General features: G+C 40.7%; 8 protein-coding genes across 11 annotated transcripts in view; 1 reads left to right on the top strand and 7 right to left on the bottom strand.

The window, feature by feature from the left end:
• The window catches only part of LOC132788539 (calbindin-32), a 32706-nt gene extending 28081 nt beyond the window's left edge, over window positions 1-4625 (top strand). The window contains exons 9-11 of the mRNA XM_060796006.1: window positions 2362-2418; window positions 2479-2550; window positions 2618-4625. Coding sequence (XP_060651989.1) covers window positions 2362-2418; window positions 2479-2550; window positions 2618-2764 — 276 coding nt within the window. The 3' untranslated portion in view covers window positions 2765-4625. The remainder of the gene's footprint in view (window positions 1-2361; window positions 2419-2478; window positions 2551-2617) is intronic.
• LOC132788537 (putative uncharacterized protein DDB_G0271606) lies at window positions 4579-5968 on the bottom strand. 3 transcript variants are annotated; one of them, XM_060796005.1, is made up of 4 exons: window positions 5831-5968; window positions 5288-5774; window positions 5070-5257; window positions 4579-4880 (listed from the first exon to the last, which is right to left on the bottom strand). In XM_060796005.1, the coding sequence occupies exons 1-4, from the start codon at window positions 5875-5877 to the stop codon at window positions 4652-4654; spliced, it is 951 nt and encodes a 316-aa protein (XP_060651988.1). In that variant the 5' UTR covers window positions 5878-5968; the 3' UTR covers window positions 4579-4651. The 3 variants fall into 3 exon arrangements, with proteins under 3 accessions (XP_060651988.1, XP_060651986.1, XP_060651987.1); XM_060796003.1 differs by having other exon boundaries at window positions 5070-5774; XM_060796004.1 differs by having other exon boundaries at window positions 5070-5774; window positions 5834-5918.
• A 43-nt stretch (window positions 5969-6011) lies between these two features.
• On the bottom strand, window positions 6012-7857 carry LOC132788532 (CAAX prenyl protease 1 homolog). 2 transcript variants are annotated; one of them, XM_060795996.1, is made up of 2 exons: window positions 7651-7857; window positions 6012-7261 (listed from the first exon to the last, which is right to left on the bottom strand). In XM_060795996.1, exons 1-2 carry the CDS (start codon window positions 7759-7761, stop codon window positions 6014-6016), a joined length of 1359 nt encoding a protein of 452 aa, XP_060651979.1. In that variant the 5' UTR covers window positions 7762-7857; the 3' UTR covers window positions 6012-6013. The 2 variants fall into 2 exon arrangements, with proteins under 2 accessions (XP_060651979.1, XP_060651981.1); XM_060795998.1 differs by having other exon boundaries at window positions 6014-7264; window positions 7651-7776.
• Window positions 7858-7930: 73 nt separating this feature from the next.
• Window positions 7931-9362, bottom strand: LOC132788534 (CAAX prenyl protease 1 homolog). Its single transcript, XM_060796000.1, has 2 exons — window positions 9245-9362; window positions 7931-9185 (listed from the first exon to the last, which is right to left on the bottom strand). Exons 1-2 carry the CDS (start codon window positions 9344-9346, stop codon window positions 7932-7934), a joined length of 1356 nt encoding a protein of 451 aa, XP_060651983.1. The 5' UTR covers window positions 9347-9362; the 3' UTR covers window position 7931.
• Window positions 9363-9374: 12 nt separating this feature from the next.
• LOC132788533 (CAAX prenyl protease 1 homolog) lies at window positions 9375-11179 on the bottom strand. The gene is made up of 2 exons (XM_060795999.1): window positions 10993-11179; window positions 9375-10763 (listed from the first exon to the last, which is right to left on the bottom strand). The coding sequence occupies exons 1-2, from the start codon at window positions 11083-11085 to the stop codon at window positions 9501-9503; spliced, it is 1356 nt and encodes a 451-aa protein (XP_060651982.1). The 5' UTR covers window positions 11086-11179; the 3' UTR covers window positions 9375-9500.
• A 273-nt stretch (window positions 11180-11452) lies between these two features.
• On the bottom strand, window positions 11453-13139 carry LOC132788531 (probable phenylalanine--tRNA ligase, mitochondrial). The gene is given in 3 exon segments (XM_060795995.1): window positions 11453-11661; window positions 11726-11743; window positions 11745-13139. Coding segments are annotated over 3 exon segments (1377 nt in total). The 5' UTR covers window positions 12936-13139; the 3' UTR covers window positions 11453-11493.
• An 88-nt stretch (window positions 13140-13227) lies between these two features.
• Window positions 13228-19155, bottom strand: LOC132788536 (cathepsin L). The gene is made up of 4 exons (XM_060796002.1): window positions 18996-19155; window positions 17899-17994; window positions 14238-14452; window positions 13228-14165 (listed from the first exon to the last, which is right to left on the bottom strand). The coding sequence occupies exons 2-4, from the start codon at window positions 17989-17991 to the stop codon at window positions 13454-13456; spliced, it is 1020 nt and encodes a 339-aa protein (XP_060651985.1). The 5' UTR covers window positions 17992-17994; window positions 18996-19155; the 3' UTR covers window positions 13228-13453.
• LOC132788541 (uncharacterized) lies at window positions 15234-16167 on the bottom strand. The gene has a single exon (XM_060796008.1). It carries the CDS (start codon window positions 15878-15880, stop codon window positions 15626-15628), a length of 255 nt encoding a protein of 84 aa, XP_060651991.1. The 5' UTR covers window positions 15881-16167; the 3' UTR covers window positions 15234-15625.
• Window positions 19156-19336: the final 181 nt, after the last annotated feature.

Genomic DNA, 19336 nt, shown 5'->3' with positions numbered 1-19336 from the left:
ATTCAGTGTGAAAATGTTTCGAGCAAAATTAAACACTAAAGCCAACAACCATAAAGCGAGGCTGCCATCCAGTCATTTTTACGCCACACACACAGATACGACACACAGAAAAAAACAATGCGCTGAAAGGGCTGCCAAAGCGGGCACTTAATGGATTTCCAATCCCCAGAAAACCGAATAAACGAGCAGCTAAGAATGTGCTAATCACTTCAGCTCGACTGTGCGATACCCTGCACACTTTCGGCAAACAAGGCATTCCTTGAAATAAGTCTTGTCGCTGCTTATACCCCTTTCTTGTCCCTTTCGCTGTACAGGGTGTGCTGAAAGTAAAGCAAATGCGTTTTGTCGCTAGCGCCGTTTATAAAGCAGCTTACATGGCTAAATAAAATAAATGTTATCAGCCCTTAGGGACACCCACACGCACACACACACCCAAACGAACACACACACAGTTGTAACAAATTGTTAGCTAGCTGAATTTAAGCCGTTCCCATTTCTGGTGTTTTTGGGCCAAGGGAGCACCTGCAGCTGATTTGAACTTGAATTGCTGCCAACTCCTGCCCTTGCTTGCATAACCGCAAGTGCAGTGCACGAGTATGTGTTGGAAAGGAAGTGGAATCAATAAATCTAAGTACCACATATACAATACAACACTTGCCCACACACACACACACACACGCACGCAAGTCGAGGAGCTATAAATGTGCGCGCCGAAATACATGCTCCATTACATTTGCCAAATGCGCTAGAAAGCCACAGAGAAATACGCAATTTCACCTTAATGCATATTAATTACGAACTGTCAAAGGGAAAGAGATAGAAACAAAGCATGGGGGAGGTAGGAAGGTAGTGTGAGAGAGTAAGGAATAAAAACATGGCTTGCTTAATTAAGTCATTCGTTATGATTGCGACCCATATGCAATGTCTGGCGACAGCAACATAATACTTAAATACAGAAACAATACTTAATTTATGGAAATATGTAACATACTTGTAGGGGCAAAGGAAATTTGCCCGTTTTTCTTGTATTTATTTTTATGCTAAAAGATCAGTACCAGCAATGTTAAAAGGCATTGCTGTTAAATCTAACAGCACGTGCTAAAAAATTGCAACATTTTTCAGCTGTTTTATCAAATGGCCAATATTCGAACGTCAAACATAATTTGTATAAAAGTTTCAATGAATTTAACTTTAACATGTTTGTACTACATGTTAGTAAGACTTCCATATATATATATGGTATTGATGCCGGATAAAGAGAAAGCATAAGGGTGGGAGTGGGACAAAGTCGGTTAGTATAACGTGGCCTGATAAATTAAGTGATTCATTATGATTATCATTATGATTGCAACTTGTTTGCAATGCTTAGCGACAGCCGCAAAATACCTAAATACAGAAATAATACTTAATGTATGTTAACAACTTAAACCTTAAAGATCAATACCGGCAATGTTAATTAACAATACAGCTGTTAATGTAAGCTGCAGCATATTAAGTAGAATATGATGAAAAATTTAAATATTTTGCAACGTTTTTACAAGTTGACAATACTCTAACACATAATTTGTATAAAAGTTCCAATGAATATAACTTTTACCTATTACATGTTAGTATTACTTACTTATATGTATGTACATATATAGTATTGGTACAGGATAGAGAGAAAGCATAAAGGAGGCAGTCAAAGAAAGTAGGATATAAAAACATGGCCTCTAAATTAACTGTTTCGTTATGATTGCGACCCATATGCAAAGTCTGGCGACAGTCGCAATACAGAAATAATACTTCATGTTCGTAGCAATTCGTAGCATACTTTTAGGGGCAATTTTTAGCTGCCCCTCAGCAGTTTTTCGTTTTTGCCTTGATTGTGCAAATAATTGTGCTCAAATTGGTTGTAATGTTTATTGAGAGATTGAGTCAACGCAAACACGAAACAAACAAACAAACAAAAAAGAAAAATGTAAATGAAAATTGATTTGCATGCAGGCAATCTCAGTCCCATGTGTGTGTGTGTGTATATGAGTGCGAGTGTGTGCGTGTTTAAATGCGTGGGCATGTGTGGACTTAAATTTCCATAGGCAAACATACACACGCAGCATGGGTTGCATAAAAATAAATACAAAAGTTGAAAGCAACAAAAATGTTTGGCATGAATTGTAAATAACACAATATTAGTAAGCACACACACACACCCACACCCACACACTCCAATTCACATACCATTTACATACATGCGAGTTGACTGTATAATTGGGTCGAACACAGTATAATTGCGAGTGTAAATACTATAGAATTAAAAAAGAAAATGGACTTTATAAACAACTTTAACTGGAACAACAATGGCTTTCTTTTCTCTCTTAGGGTGCTACCAAACTGACCAAGGAGGACATTGAGAAAGTCTTCTCATTATACGATCGCGTAAGTATCTTCAATAAATGCTTAGTATAGAAGCAGTTAATCAACTCATGTTGTCGACAGGATAACAGCGGTACCATTGAGAATGAGGAGCTGAAGGGCTTCCTGAAGGATCTGTTAGAACTGGTCAAGAAGGTAAGATTTTACTTTAACTTAAATGTACTTAAATTAATTGAGATTTACATTCATTTATGGTTTTTAGGATGACTATGATGCTCAGGATCTGGCTGCATTTGAGGAGACAATCATGCGAGGCGTTGGTCATGACAAACATGGCAAGATCTCACGTAAAGAGCTGACCATGATTTTACTGACCCTGGCCAAAATATCGCCAGAAGATGAGCAGTAAGATTTTAGTGTCCGTCGATGCCAACGAAACGAACCGTAAGATTTGTTAGCACAACAGCACAACAATATAAATATATATTTTTGTTACCAATTTGGGTAAACGGCAGAGTTTTTTGGCCACAATGCCAATCGATTACTTTAATAAGGCCCCATTCATAGGTGGCTAGCTGAGAGGAAAGCAACTCCCGAAATGCAAAACCTCTGCAAAATAAATATATTAAAATAAATTAAAGATTACAAAACAAAAAATTGATAAATTGACAAATTGACAAATTGATGAAGCGCTAAATTTCCATCAAAATTACAAAGCAAATATAAGCTAATATAAATGTTTCAAATTAAATAAATGTTTATGCATGTTAAGCTTTTGAAAGTCTATTTCCTAAACAACAACAACATCAACAACTACCAAGGCATAAGAACCCAACAATATTATGTACTATGTGTATTCGTAATTTAACAATAAATAATAGTATGAAATATACTTACTTATAAAACTAAAGTAATTACTTTTATGACAATGCAACTCGAAACCAGCCAGAAACACACAAAAAAAAAACACAAAAAACAAAAAAACAAAGTTCAGTACATCGATTTTAAAGTCTTGTCTGGGATGAATTTTTGAATGCGAAAATGCATGGAAAACATTATATTTTATATTCTCAATTTATTGCATATATTTATTTAATTTTTAAAAAGAGAAAACAACTAATTTAATTTCGAATTAATTGAAAATTTAGCTAAGTGTAAGTGCAGACACTCAACGATTTATGGCAGAAGCCAAATGAAAATTAAAAATAAAATAAATAAATACATTTATTATGTAGCGAGATTTTTTTTTAGATAATTGTTGTTAACTATTGTGTGTACCAAAATAAATATTTGTAATAATTATTAAATTATATAATATAAATGTATATGTATATGTATAATGAATATATTTTATGCGTGTGATTATTTCCGCTTTACTTTCCTCGTAAATTTTTGCCCAACAACAATTTCAAAACACTATTCAAGTGTCCAGTTAAGCGTAAATCGTATCGTATTTACATTTCGAACACTTTTTTTTTTTTTTAGTGAATAAGTTTAACCAACATCAATCAGACCACTCAAACAGCAGCTGCCAATTGGCACTCGAACACGGGCGCCTGTCCAAAGCAGGTAATATAAGATTCCACTTGCAACGTGCCATCCACTTGCCACGCCTCTTTCAACTGTGCTCGACATGCGTTGCGTTGCCTTCGTAATTGTCCTTGCTGCATTGATTAATGCGATTCGATTGAGGCGATGGCAGGTGAGCAAGATTCATTGAACCGAACAGGTTCTATTAGAAGTCAAACAACTGTTGGAAATTGTTTTAACAAGTCCTCAAGGTGCTATCTCTATATTATAAATACTTGATAACTAAGCCAGCTCTCTCTTGAATATTGTTATTATTTCACTATTTGATTATTTGAAATAAACTCAACCATAGCCAAACGAAAACAAACCTAATCCTATGCTAGCTAAATTATTATATGTTTTAGAGAAATTTACGATCTTACAAATGCCAAGTAAACGAATGAAAACGAATATCGTATATACCTTATAAAATATACTTATATACTATGTCAACTTACTCGTACTATATATACTATGTTTAAGATCGAAATGAAAAGTCTATAATACACAATATCAGACGATAGAGTAACATGCATGTAAAGCTTCAAAAAGGACTTTCCGATAAAAAAACAAAACAAACAAAAAAAAATACGAATCTATACTATAACTACTATATAATAACTAAAATACCATATACGAAATATGTCAAGCAAATTCTATGAAACGAAATGTGTTTTAATAAACTATCGATAGATCACAAATTCACAAAAGCATCCTAAACCTAAACCTAAACCGCTTGCTCCTCGTTCTGCTGTTCGAGAAGTTCGTTGAGCTGTTGCAGCAGCGAATTGAGGCTCATTATATTGGCATTAACATCGGGCAGGGGACATTTTTCAGATTGTTGCTGTTCCGCCTTCGACTTCTGCTCCTCCTCCTTCTGCTCATTCAGCGCTGGCATTGATACTTTCAGCAGTCCATTGATGTACTCCGTCATCTGCTTGATCTTATGGCAATGGCTGCGATCGAATTGATAATGATTATTCTGTTTTTTTTAGCAAAAAAAATTAAACAGATCTTTAACAATAAATAATTTTCATTATTTTTCGACTTTATGAGTAATACTTATTATTATTTTAGATTTTGTTTAAAATCATTATAGTTAAGAGGTAACAGTCGCTGTTAATTTTGTTTGCTGTTTAACTCACCAATTGGGCAACTGAAACTCGCTGTTGGGAACATGGCGCCAGTTGCAGTTCTGCAGATGCCAGGCACAATTGAAGATCTGCAACTGCTCCCGATGCCACTCGATTGCCGTGGCCCACTGTGGCAGCACCGTGGGCAACAGTTCGAGCTGCAAAGTGTGCAGCATTTGCGGAGACTTGAGCGCCTCTAACTCCAGCAGCAGCGGTTGATCTTCGTTAGCCTCTTCGACAAGTTGCTGCTCTGTTTCCAACTGCTGCTCTAGTGGCTGTTCTACTTGCCCTGCTTGCTGATCTGCTTGATGCTCTGCTTGCTGATCTGCTTGCTGCGCTGCTTGCTGCTCTACTTGGGTCTCCACGTACTCCTCCACTTGCTGCTCTACTTGCTGCTCTGCTTGCTGCTCTACTTGGGTCTCCAAGTGCTCCTCCACTTGCTCCTCCACTTGCAGCTCTACTTTTTGCTCCACCTGCTGCTCCTGCTCCTCATCCTGGCTATAGTTTATGCCCAATGCGTATAATAATGCGCACAGTGATGAAGACTTCTCAATGCAGCCATGTTTGCCAAAGTGTCGCTGCAGGAAACACGTTGCCTGATCCAAGGAGTCACCCACACAACTGCAGCTGGCTGCTCCCGTACTGCGAAAAGCAAAGCCCGATGGATTGTTTGTAAGCAAGCGAGTCGCGTCATTGGCATAAGTGATGTGTGTCTGGCTGAAGAATAAATGGAATTTAATAAAATCAATATGAAATGCAAATAAATGTCTCACCACTTTGCAATGTGAACATTCAATTTTGTGATGCGTCCAAAAGACATGCTACAACTTGCAATCGATTTACAAAAAATACAACATAAATGAAAACGAAATCAATAAATAGGAATAACAAATAATGTTGCTTGACTGACAACTAAACGGACACTGAAATTTAAGGGGTATTATGTATCGGGTATATTAATTGTAGGCCGCCTCGATGTCCAAACGCTGTTGATACGCCAAACGCTGGAGAATCGTCGGATGCGTGTGATGCCAGCGCGCATAACACCTGTCATAGACGGGGAAGCTCATGTGATCCGCATAGATCTTGATCAAGGCCGAGCGCAATGGCATCGTGTAACCCAGAAAATGGGCAAACCGATCGGCAGCATATTCGAAGCGTCGTAAGTTCCACAACATCACAAAGTTCGCCAGTGTCAGATAGGGCGTGAGGGCAAAGCGCAGCACAATGATGAAGCCTACAATGATGGGGCAGAGACCGGGCTTGAAGCCGACCGCCTCGTATAGCTGAGGGCAATGGAAGAGCAGACCAAACAGGATCATAGTGATCAGAAAATGCAACTTCATTATCAGCGTAGCCTTGTAGAAATGGCCATTCTTCCAGTGTCCCAGCTCATGGGCCACCACAGCGGCCACCTGAATATTGAACAGCCCTCGTCCCACCTCATGCGGCTGCAGCTCATGCGGCTGGAGTCCCTTATTGTACAGCAGCGTATCAAAGATCACGATGCGCTTAAGACAGCAGCTGCCATAAAAATAGGCATTGCTGTACTGCGTCGACTTGGTGCGTATGATGAACACCCGGGACATGGGGAATCCAGTGAGATCGCAGACACGCTTCACATCCAGGTACAGAGGTCCCTCGGGCAAACGCACCTGCCGTCCAATGCAGGGAATGCAGAGATAGGGCAGCAGGAAGACGAGCAGCAAGGTGCAGATTGCCCACACTGCCCAGAAATACAAAAAGGAAAAATAGCCAATGGTGCGCACAACAAACACAATTGCCAAGGTGAGAGGAGCCAGAACGATTTGTGACAGGATTATGGACAAGATGCCCATGCAGATGTACATGTAGCACGGCATGCGGGTTTGTGTGCCATACCGCAACTCCAGTATGCACTTGTCGTAGAGCAGCACGGGCAGGCAACGCAGCGTTATGTAGATGGTTAAATAGAGGACGAAGATCAGGCTAATCCACAGCTCATCACCGGTGACGGAGCCAAGTGTTTGTGTGGCCAAACTCCATACGAAGGGATAGAAGCCGAAGAAGAGTTCGGCCAGACTGATGACCAAATCGATGCCATGCTTCCACATAAACAGCTCCATCTTGTGCAGCTCATAGACACGGGCACGATGATACACTTCTGGTGGAATGACGGCACGCAGCTCCTCGGGTATAACGCCAGCTCCCAGACAGACCAATTGCTACTGGACAGACACGAGAACGGAATGAGGAATCGGGAACAAGAAAGAAAGCTACAGTCGAGTGTGCTCAACTGTAAGATACTAGCTACCCATTTTCAATAAAAGCAAAATAGTGCATGAAAATATACGATTTTAAAATTAAATAAATTATATCGATATACTAAGAGATTTAAAATATACCAAAGAGTATAGATGCAGAGTGCTGTTAAACTCTTGCTCTTTTAGTATCTGAGCTCTAGGTATCCTAACCGATAAATAGACAGATAAACAAACATACGGACATGGTTATATGGTCTTGACAGATGACGCTGATATGCTTTATTACAATTTTTACCTTTATTACCCTATGGATAGCGGTTGTAATCAAAAGCCATGGAACCATTACTCACCTGACGCTTGGCCAGTATCATTTCCCAGATGTGATCAATGGTGAGCACAGCCAGCAGCACCCAAAGGAGATGCTGTGGATCGATCTTTGGCCATGTGTCGTAGAAAACCATTGCTCAGGATAAGATCATGTTTTCCCGAAAAACAACAAACAACAATAATAAACGAACAACACATACAAAGTATACTACAGTATAAATATTTTATTTCTTGAGGAATCCGAAACGAAATCGAAATTAAAAATAAATGTCAAAATCGAAAATTGGAATCGAGGCTACTTGGATCACAGTCTGTGGTTCCGCTCCAACCACTCGAGTTGGGCCAATCGTCGCAGCATTGGGGGATGTGTATGATGCCATATCGAGTAACAATCGTCCGTAATGGGAAACGATAGATTGTCTGCATACAACTTGAGCAGCGCCTGCCTCAGGGCTGCAGCGTAGCCATGCCGAAAGGCAAACCGATCTGCCTCGTACTCAAAGTGTCGCGTCACCGTCAACATACACACATTGGAAAGCGTGAAATACGGCAGCAGCACATATCCAAAGATGATCAGGTAGCCCACAATTATCGGCTGCAGACCAGGCTCAAATCCTACGGCCTCATAGATGGGACCATGTGGAAAGCACAAGCCAAAGAGCAGCAGCGTCAGCAGCAGCTGTGTGGTGAACATAGCGAGTCCCTTGTAGAAATGTCCGTGCTTCCAGTGACCCAGCTCGTGAGCAACCACGGCCACCACTTGGCTATCCCGCAGACCTTTGCCAACATCTTCAGGCGGCAGTTCAAAGCCACTGCGGAATCCACGATTCAATAGCAGCGTATCGAAGATGACAATCCGTTTGAGGCAGCAGCTGCCGTAGAAGAAGGCGTTGCTACCCGTGGTCGGATCCCGTACCCTAATTATATGCACCTGTCTCATGGGAAAACCAACTCTGGCAGTGAGTTGTTCCAGCTCTAACTTCAATGCTTGGTTCTCGAGCGGCACACGTTTTCCCAGCACGGGATCGATCAAATAAGGCAGCAGCAGGATGATGATCGACGTCGCCAGGAGCGCCAATACAAAAAGGCCCAGAAAAGCAAAGTTACCCAGAGCGAGGCCCAAGAAGACAATAGTCACCACTACGACGGAGAATATGAGAAACGAGAGGATCGCATCCAGTAAAAGATTTAAGATGCGGAAATACCAAATCACTGGTTGCCTTTTGACCAGACTGACGATGCAGTACTTCTCGTAGAGCAATCCCGGCACAGATTTGATCAACAAGTAAAGGTTGAAAATACACGCAAAGATGATGGAGACGACAACTTCGTGCTTCATCCAACGCAGCCATGCTATCATGTTAGCCAACTCCCACAGGTACGCATAGAAACCGAGGTAGAGCTCGAGGCAGCCACAGATGACGACCATCCAGAGCGTATTCACAATGGTGAACCAACTCTTGTGCAGCTTGTAGGTGCGCATTGTATTAAAGAGATCTCCCGACAAATATGGACGCAGCACCTCCGGCACCTCATGCACGTGATAGACGACTACAATCTGTAATAGAGATTAGAAGCCATGCTTGGGATCGAGTTGGGAATCATGTGGGATTTTACCTCGCGCATTATGAGATAGATCGACCAGAGTTTATCTATAACCAGTACGCCAATTAATATATAGAGTATTATGACGGGATCATTCCAAAAAGATTTGATCATTTTAAGTGCCCCAGTTCCAAAATTGACATTTTAAAATTTGTATCGCTTGCTTTATTGAAATCTACATAAATTACACATACAGGAAAAGGGGGCGGGAACATGAAGCGGGATCACATTAGAAAAAGTGAAATGCTTTGGTATCCATTAATTAAAATTACTGCTGCTTCTTGGCCTTGCCCAACTCCTTGAGGCGGGCCAAGCGTTGCAGCAACGTCGGATGCGAGTGATTCCATGTGGAATATAACCAATCATAGACTGGAAAGCCTAAGTTGTCCAAATTCAATTTAATTAGGGCGCGTCCCAGCTGCTCCTCGAAGCCCAGCGAGTGAGCAAACTCGTCGGCCTGATACTCGAAGCGACGCGACAGAATGGTCATGGCAAAGTTAATGATTGCATTGTACGGTGCCATCACATAGGTGAAGACAATCAGTAGACCCACCAGAATGGGTCGTGTACCCGGCTGGAAGCCCAAGGCTTCGTAGAAGGGCGCATACTTGAACAGATATCCAAAGACCAGGAACATGAGCAGTAAATGCACCTCCATAATGACAATGTTTTTGGTTACGTGACCCAACTTCCAATGACCCAGCTCGTGGCCAAGTACGGCTAGCACTTCCTCGTTTGTGCATCCCTTGCCTTTCTCATCGTCCGTCAAATCAGTATCATCAGCCTTGCCCTTGTTGAGCAGCAGCGTATCGAAGAGCACAATACGCTTCGAGTTCCACAGTCCATAGAAATAGGCATTGCTATGCGAGGAACGCTTTGAGCCCTCAACGACATATAGTTTGGTTAAAGGGAATTTCAACGAGGCTGCCAAATCCTCAATAGATTTGCGTAACGGTCCATCCTCCAGCGGTGTGTACTTGTCGAACAATGGAGCAATGAATATGGGATAAATGGTGAGTAGCACCAGTGAGATGACGCCAGTGAATACCCAGAGCCAGATAAAGAAGTTGTCGCCGCCACGCTGAACGATGAATATAATGGCCGCAGTGATGGGCACCATAACCACTTGGGTGACTAGGAAGCCCTTCACCTGATCCCAGGCAAAGAAGCCGGCTGTTTGCTTATTGAAACCATGCAGCTCCTCCAGCACAAAGATCTTGTAGATCTTAAAGGGCAACGACTTGCACGTGGACATCAAGTTCGAGATGAGCACAAACACACAGCTCACAAGAATCTCATTGCTGGCGTCCCATTGCAGACGATTGACCACATCCACTGAGACCTGCCAGATGATTGCGATCAATCCCAAATAGAGTTCTAGGCATAACAGCAAAACATCCATCAACAGTGCCTTAAATATGCCAAAGTTCTCATTATCCAGACCATATTTGCGTGCCTTATCAAATGTCGCCTCGCCCATATGCGACGTCAGCTCTTCAGGCACTTTTCGCGCATTTCTATAGACTTTCACCTGCAGTTACGATTGATTGAGAATGAATGCTGTTATTTAGTAGCAAGTAAATTGACATTTAAAGTAGTGCTAAAAATATACACATGCGTATTTGCCACATACACACATACAAAGTCTGTGTACACGTATGTTTGTATATATGTACATATGATGCATCATACAACTGTGTACAATTTTATTGCCGCATTTAATGACGGCACGTGCCGGCTAAGCTGCAATATTGACTTACCTGACGCAGCGATATATAAATTTCCAGTGCATTCTCGATAATGACCAAAGCCAAAATACTGTAAAGCACAGTATCTGCATTTACCGAAGTCATTTTACATAAATTTTAACTATACGAAAAATAGAGGAAAACTTCAACGCCGCTCAGTACGGCGGTGTGACCGCAAGTGAATAATAGTATAATATACCCTTTCGCAGTTCAAAAATATACCAACCACTTGCATTTCATTCGGTATATAGATTTACTTTATTCGTTTAAAAGGACGCAACTTTTCGTGATTTATTTTTAAATTTGTTAGAAAATATCATTGCTACCCTGCTACCCTTATTGATATCCGTCAAGTTGATCCGTTTTTTTCGTATAAAAATAAATAAAATACCAAAAACTAAAATGCTGTCAACCATTTATCGATAGGTGCGCTAGAAAAATCGATTAAAAAGATTTCAAATTTTGTTTTCTTATCAATTTTTTTTTTTTTATTTGAACAAGATTTGACTAAGCTTAACGTATTTGTACATTAAACTGTTCCACACTGGCGTCAGCAATATTTTTATGTATTTCATTAACCTCTGCTTGCGTCATTGTGCGTTCCATATGGCGATAAACGATACGGAAACAAACGCTGGATTTGCCCGTTTTCGGATGTTTAAATTTGTCCACTAAACTTATCTGAAGAAAATAGAAAAACAAACCAATTATTATTTGCCTTACATATTTTTTATATAAAATTTACCTGTTCCACGACATCCCCCCGCAACCGAACGAACCAAATCATAAAAGTCGTTGGGAGAGAAACCTTCATTGACCTCCACATCGGGTGGCAGCCAAAAGGACAAGTCATTTGTGCATTGTGGATAGTGCGAAATAGGTTTGTACTTCGTTAGTTTCTGCAGATCCTGCTCACTGAATTGCGACAAGAATCCACTGTCGTTGGACCAAAACAATCGAATGTCAGGTATATCAAACAAAATCATGGCTAAGCGCTCCAAACCCAACCCGAAGGCATAGCCAATGGACTGATGCACACCCGCGTGTTGTAAAATCTCGTGACGCATAATGCCGCAGCCGAGCACTTCTAGCCAGTTGTCCTTAAAGTAAATCTCCAACTCCCACGAGGGCTGAGTAAATGGGAAATACGTGTCCACCCAACGGTATTTGATGCGTGGCCCAAACAGATCCTTGGTAAGACCCACAAGCACATGCTTCATCTCATGTTCCATCAATTTGACGGCTTCCAATGTATGACACGGCTGTTTGGTTTGATCCATGAACTTGGAGGATGGCAAAATGCGCTTTGGATTGGCTATCGAACCCGTCCACGTCTCCTCGAACAGCTCCAGGCCGGGATTACGCTCAAAGAGCTTATCTTTGGTAACCAGACGCACTGCATCGGCCTGATGGAACACTGGATAATGCGTGCTATCGATCTCATCGCGTCGATACACTTCACCCACCACCAGAAAGTTATCCAATCCACCCGAGATTAACTCCACTTGATGGGCTGTGGTGTGGGCACGCAACAAATGCTGCTCATTGATGTAATAACAATCCGATTTCTGTCGACTCACATGATTACTGGGTATCAGTAAGTTGTCGAAATTCTGTTGCACTGTCACAACGGGATTCAATTTGTCGTATACTGAGAAGAGTGGATTTCCACGCTGATTGCGATACGCGGCATAGAAATAGTTTACAATACGTTGGCGTATAATCGAGAGTGGATGATCTTGTTGCAGATGCTTATTCATTCCCAGATGCGTCAATATTTTGGGCGTTACATTCGTCCAGCTGTCAGTGGCGTACGTGCCTCCATTGATTTCTAATTGTGATTGGTTGTTTGGTGTCACTATTTTACTGGCCTCCTCGGCAGCGCTGCTGGCCAACAAGCGTCGCGAACAGATCCTTGCACTATGCACTGTGCGCAGTGTTAATAACATTTTCATGCTGTTTGTTTTTTATTTATTTATTTAATTGGCAGAAAGTAGGTCTATTGCATTATTTACTATCTATTACAAAACAACAGCTGTTTGTGTTATCGATGCGCGTGCGTCGTTCGGGTCGATAATTATACAATATAATTCTATCGATACGTACTGATTTTGATGTTATTTCGCAGGGCTGCATTTCGTTATCAAAATCTATCGACTTCAAATATTCAACGTTTTTCAAGATAAAGCTGCCTGAGCAGTGTGTAGTTAATATTAATTGTATTTTAATATTAATTAAAATGCAGTATTATTTTAATAATTATTTATTTAATACAAAAACATCAACATTGATATATGCCTAATTTGTTTCATTTGTAATGGCAAACTAATAAGAGAATATATGATGATTACAGATCGGAGCATAAATATATGCCATTTAAATTATAAACTTCGCTTTTGAGATGCTTCTTGTATTGGAATAGAGGTGTTGTGAATAATTAAATGAGGTTGAACGGCTGTGTATGATGATGATTTTAGACCAATGGATAGCTGGCAGCTGTGGCAATACCGCACTGATTCTTCGCATTACGCGTCATCTTGATGAAACCCTTGTCACCCCAGGTGGTGCCCCAAGAGTTCTTAACCAACCAGAAGTCCTGGCCATTCTCGTCAGTGCCAAAACCAACGGCAAGCACACCATGATCCAAGTTCTGGGGATCGCACTGTGGCTCATTGTAGACGCCCTCAGAGTAGAACTGGAATGATTCGTGCGAGGCATCGATGGCAACCGAAACGGGTCCAATGGTGGCAACTGCCTCAGCCATTTTCTTCTCATTGCCTTGAGGAATATCAACAAAGCCGCGATCTGTGGCTCCAACGGTGTCCTTGTTGAAGTGGCAGGAATCATCAATACCCTCATAGGCATACGACTTCTCGGTGTCAATGCCACCATTGTCCTTGATGTAACGGAAAGCGTTGTCCATCAGGCCACCGTTGCAGCCATTATTGCCATACGAGGTGGAGCAATCGACCAGATTCTGCTCGGACAACGACACCAAGGCGCCAGTCTTGCGGAAATGCTGTCCCTCCAAAGCACCAGTGCTGGAGAATGCCCAACAGCTGCCGCAATGTCCCTGATCCTTGACCTCAGTCACAGCGCCCTTGGTGCGCCAATCCACAGAGTTGGGCAACTTCACATGCTCGGGCGAGATGAATGTGATGCCTGTGAAGCTGGGATCCGTCGAGCTGCAAAAGCGAATGCCAATCAGAAAAACCTGATTTCCAAGTCGTTTGCAAATTGATGGTCATTAAACTTACCGCAGCTGCTTGAGCAGTGTGTAGTTAAAACCATTCATCGTCTGATGGAACTCGTGATGCAGCATATCCGCATACTTGTTAACGGCCATCTTGTAGCTAACTTCGCCGGCAGCATAGCGCTGATTGTGCTTGGCAATCTTGTGCTTGTTCTCATTGAAGATCTTGAGGCGGAAACGCTCCTCGGTTTCATCGAGATAGTTCTTGCGATGCTCCAGCTGCAATGCGAAAACAATAACATGAAATACTTGAAATACAAAGAAATACAATTCATTTGCTTATCATGTACGACGTCTATCGCAAGACGAGCGTGTTAAACAACAATATTTTTACCTAGTACACACTATGTAGATTAGATAGCACAGCAATCTACATTTGCTGCACTTGGCCCGTGAAGAAGTTCACTTAATTCGAGAGCAGAACCGGCTTAGATTTAGTTGCCACGATTGATTTTGTTTTAACGCCCTTATGCGCTGATAAGACGCTCTAATTCTTATCGGCCAGCTATAACACAGGTGTTGGTGTTGTCAACGTAGCACGGGGGCAAACATAAAATTAAACGATAACCATAACAAGATTTTACGACTCTGTCAAAAACGGAGGTAGAAGTTGTAAATGAGCCCATAAAATCGTAAAATGCCTGAATTGAATGCTATAGTCAACTAGCAGATACCCTAGAATTTGGAGAATACAGAATAAAGATACATACAGTAATGTAGTATTCCCTCCCTCTACACATTGAATGCGTTCGCTATGTAATGTTTGATTACAGCACATAGTAAAAAACACACTCTTTGGACCCGTACAACATGCACAAACGAAAAACAATTGTCGCCCATATGAAGCCGCATAACAAAGTTCTTGTCATTGATTGTTTCCATTAATGCTGTCACCCTAGACTTGCGTTGCGTGTCTCTTTTTTTGGGAAGTTATTCGACTGAATATTGCATATAATTGATATAATTGCTATGACTGCTGCGTGGCACCATTTTCAGACTTGTCAACGAATTCCAGACTCATTTTTATTGATTTTTTGAATGAATTTCACACATTTATTACAAAATATATATGTAGTTTGCGTTAAAAATAGACTATGCGGTTCAGTTCAATACAAAAAAGGAAGATACAACACAAACTTAAAATAGTAATTAAATGCACGTGCTTATAAATACGCAACACACACATACGAGATGCGACTGTATAGGTGTTGATTTTTTTATTATACAATTTACTGCTGCTTTGCACTTTAGTCGGTTATTTTGTGTGTTTAAATACAATAAAAGTTCGATGCAGCCACATGTATTGAGTATCTTATAACTACAAAAATGTAGCTAAACTAGAATTACAGGATAATTTTGTTGTACACATATCGTGTGGATTTCTCATTTTCGCTACAGTCGCTCCATTTCAATGGAGGTGCTATCGTTTGCCTCTACAATAGGGGCATTTGAAACCAATGCAGTTGCTTTGGCTGACGTTGTGGGCTCCTCTATTGATGGAGCAGCCGCCGCCTCCAGTTCTTGGTATTCGCGACGCTTCCGCAGAATGAATCGCAGCACAAAGCCATTGATAATGCATATTGCGATGACAAACACGGTTGGTACCACAACATCCACGGTTATATTTAAATCACTCGTGTGGGCCATAATAACAATGGTAGTAATAATACGTGGTTTATTTTATATAATAACTGTCTGCTCGACTTAGTTGGCTTTAGCACGTTTTTCCAAATGACGCGCGTGCTTTGCTTTGGCTTTTGCTTTTCCTTTAATGTGTTTCTCCTTCACTCTCTCGCAGTATAATTTCGGCGCGCGCACTATATTGTCCCTCTCTCTCAGGAACTCTCTCTATCACTCTCTTTCTTGCTACGAGCTAACGGTGCGTCTGCCTGTCTACTTGCGCTGAGAGTCGAGCGGCTAATAACAAAAATAGCAGCCTGACTTTTTTCGTTAAGCGCGCTGTGCACGCTATATACACGCACACAAACAAACAAGCTACGCAAATAAATGTGCATGTGTATGTGCATGAAGATTTAATCATTAGGGTCTTTCGTTGTATGTGTGTAAACATGCAGGGGTCGAAACGGGCAGAACGAACAAAACAACCGGTTTTCTCAAAAAAGAAACCAACTGATTTATTAGGATATCTATTCAAAACGAACAACACATGCATAGCCTGCATGTGTTTCATGTATCGAAATAAACCAACCGGTTGTAGCATAATAAAATGTATATCGATATCACACATATGTATTAACATATATATCGCGCGCCCACTTGTTAAACTTTTGCCTACTTATTTTCGCGCACTTTGCAAAATCGGAGAGAGCGAGCGAGAGCGAATGGAAGCTTCTTTGCGGTAAAAGAGCAAATACAACTGAGCAAAAACAAACAGCATACAAGTGATAAGCAAGCATTTTTTATTCTAACAAGAGTCACACGCCATTGCGGGGACTGTTTTTTGTTATTGTCCAGTTTTTTGTTTGCGAATTGCGCACACAAATTGAATGAACTGGAAAAATAACATCTTAATAAGCACATGATGATTGACAGAGTTTGGGGGGTCGCATTTCACACGCTTATCAGCCTGCGAGGCCGACTCACCACTGCCTTGCTCTTTCATTATTTTGATTATTATTATTATTGCTCTAGTTCATCGGAATGTGCTCGAGTCAATAACATAATTTGCACACTCATCATTATTAATGACTATTGGCAATTTGTAATGTCTACGCACACATTTCACAATCCGTGTCCTCTTATTTTGCAAAGTAAGCACTTATTTTATGCGCGCCTGTTTGTATGCTATGAAATTTTGAATGCAAATATGGTTTAGAGTACAGCTCGAAAGTATGCAATATTTTTTTGGTATTAACGCAAAACTCGTTATAAATTCAAAACTGCTTATCAGTTTCTATATACTATATATGTAAGTAAAGCAACAGCAACTAGTCGGGAAAGTCTAGACAAAATTGGAAGCTTGTCAATCGTTCTAGTCAGTCGATAAGCAGAGAGGCGAATTGAGCACAATTGCAAATAACACTGATAACGCTGATGGTTGATTATAAATACATACATACCCAAGAGTTCAAAGCGCTCTACGTCGTAACTAGCACAAAAGACAAAGACGGCATAAATACACAAAAAAAAGAACAAAACAATGTTCAATGAGTCAGCAGTGCAAAATCACATTAATGTCATTCTTGTGTTTGCTAATCGGTTGTTAGAAATTGTTCGCTGAATGAAGCCGCTAATGCTTATCGCAACAAGCTGACTTTGCTTATCAATAGTTCTGTTGATCCGTACCGAGTTGAGCCGGGTACAAGAAATAAATGGAAGGCGGTTTAACAGTGCATTTGCCTATCTATCATCTCATGTGACATTCTGCGATCTGTCATGTGAGCCGGCATGTGACTGGACGCGGCTTAATCAGCGATTTCAGCTGCAGCTGCGCAGTTGCAACAGAATGTTGCAATATTTGTCAGTGCATCTGATGCACATGACTCACACGAGAGTCCAAAACAATGCCATAAAATAATGAAAGAATGACACGGAACTAAACCGAGACAATGGAATTAATCATTAAAACTATAATGCATTCAAATCTCGCCACCTGTTAATTGTTGAGAGGTCCGATTTCGAAGATCGATATTGTTATTACTCACCTTAAACGCTTGCCACTCCTCTTTGATGACATCCGCAAACGAAACACCCTGTGCAACAGCCACCAGGGCCAAAAGAGCGATCACAAAGCGCATTTTCTGCAAAGGGGGGATAAACAAAACAGTAATTAAAATAAAATCATACGAATAATTATCTATCTAAGCTTCAATTTAGTTGAAGTTTGACTTGTCTGCGTTGTCATCACGTGATGAGCTTTTACATGCCAGCAAAAGCTCAGCCATTTTTGTATAAACAAACCAAAATTCAAGCTAAACTCTGATGAAATAATAAAATAAAGAATGTTTTCTGCTGCGTTTACAGTTAATCAATTAACATGAGCCGCACACATGGGCAACAATTAAGAAAAGCAAGTCTCCGACCTTTCACTCGTTCATTACATTTTTCCACTTTTTTTCGAGTTCGAAACTGAGCTCCGTTATCTTTCTTATCTTACATTAGTCTTGCGTCTGTATGTTTTTACGTTTTTTGTCGTAAGTACTGTTTTGTTTGAGCCAATTGCAAAATGTATTTGTTATACTGTTTGTAATATTGCAACAATTATGCCAAGTTCGAGGGCCACCAACAAACAGGTTTTGCAAACGTTTCAAAGCTGAATCAGAAATAACAACAAACAACAGGTAGAAAAAACCCCAAGCGAATTGATAAGCGGCATAGAAAGAGAAAATAGGCCAAAGCAGAAGAGTGAAGCAGCTGTTGAAAACAAAATGCGCAACAGCAACAAAAATAATAATGGCGTCCAGAGCAGAGCGCAATAAACAAAGACGCCAGCCAAAGCAAAACACGTAGGAAGAAGAAAGTAGAATAGAATGGAATGAATAGAAGAAAATGTCTACACAGCTGAGAGATGCTGCTAGAACTTGTCAGACAAAAAGAGAGAGAGAGAGAAAGATACGGAAGCAGGTAAACCCACAGACAATGGAAATAATGGAGACTTACTTTGGATCAGACAACAAAATTAAAAGTCACGACGCACTTTATTTAAACAAACAGTATGCCCCCTTCTAACAAGAAACAAATGACGAAGTGGCTTAGATGTAGCTGTTATATTTGAATTATATAGTATATTAATATTGCTTACCTACTACTTGAAAGTCAGTCTCGAGTTGAATATTAATTACTGAACAATTGCGACTTGACAATAAAACCAACAGTTAACACTTTGTGCAGGCAGAATTAATATAATTGTTTAGCTTAATCTGCGCTAGCTCCACTCTCGAACACTATTCGTTGTTTAATAAATCCAATTGCAAATTGTTGTTGCCAAGAAATCTTTTAGCAGGGCTGGAGTAGCTTCGATTGCATTATCGAATTGATAATCGATTTATTATTGCATAGCTTGTTTTATACGAGTATGTTTTTCGGTCTCAATCCGCTAACGCCAGAGGTGAGAGCATCATGGATGCGTTTGATTGGTTTATT

This window comes from Drosophila nasuta, chromosome 3, assembly GCF_023558535.2.
Source record: "Drosophila nasuta strain 15112-1781.00 chromosome 3, ASM2355853v1, whole genome shotgun sequence".
Classification (NCBI taxonomy): domain Eukaryota; kingdom Metazoa; phylum Arthropoda; class Insecta; order Diptera; family Drosophilidae; genus Drosophila; species Drosophila nasuta.
The sequence above is the reverse complement of the archived record's forward strand: the minus strand, read 5'-3'. Positions and strand labels throughout refer to the sequence as shown.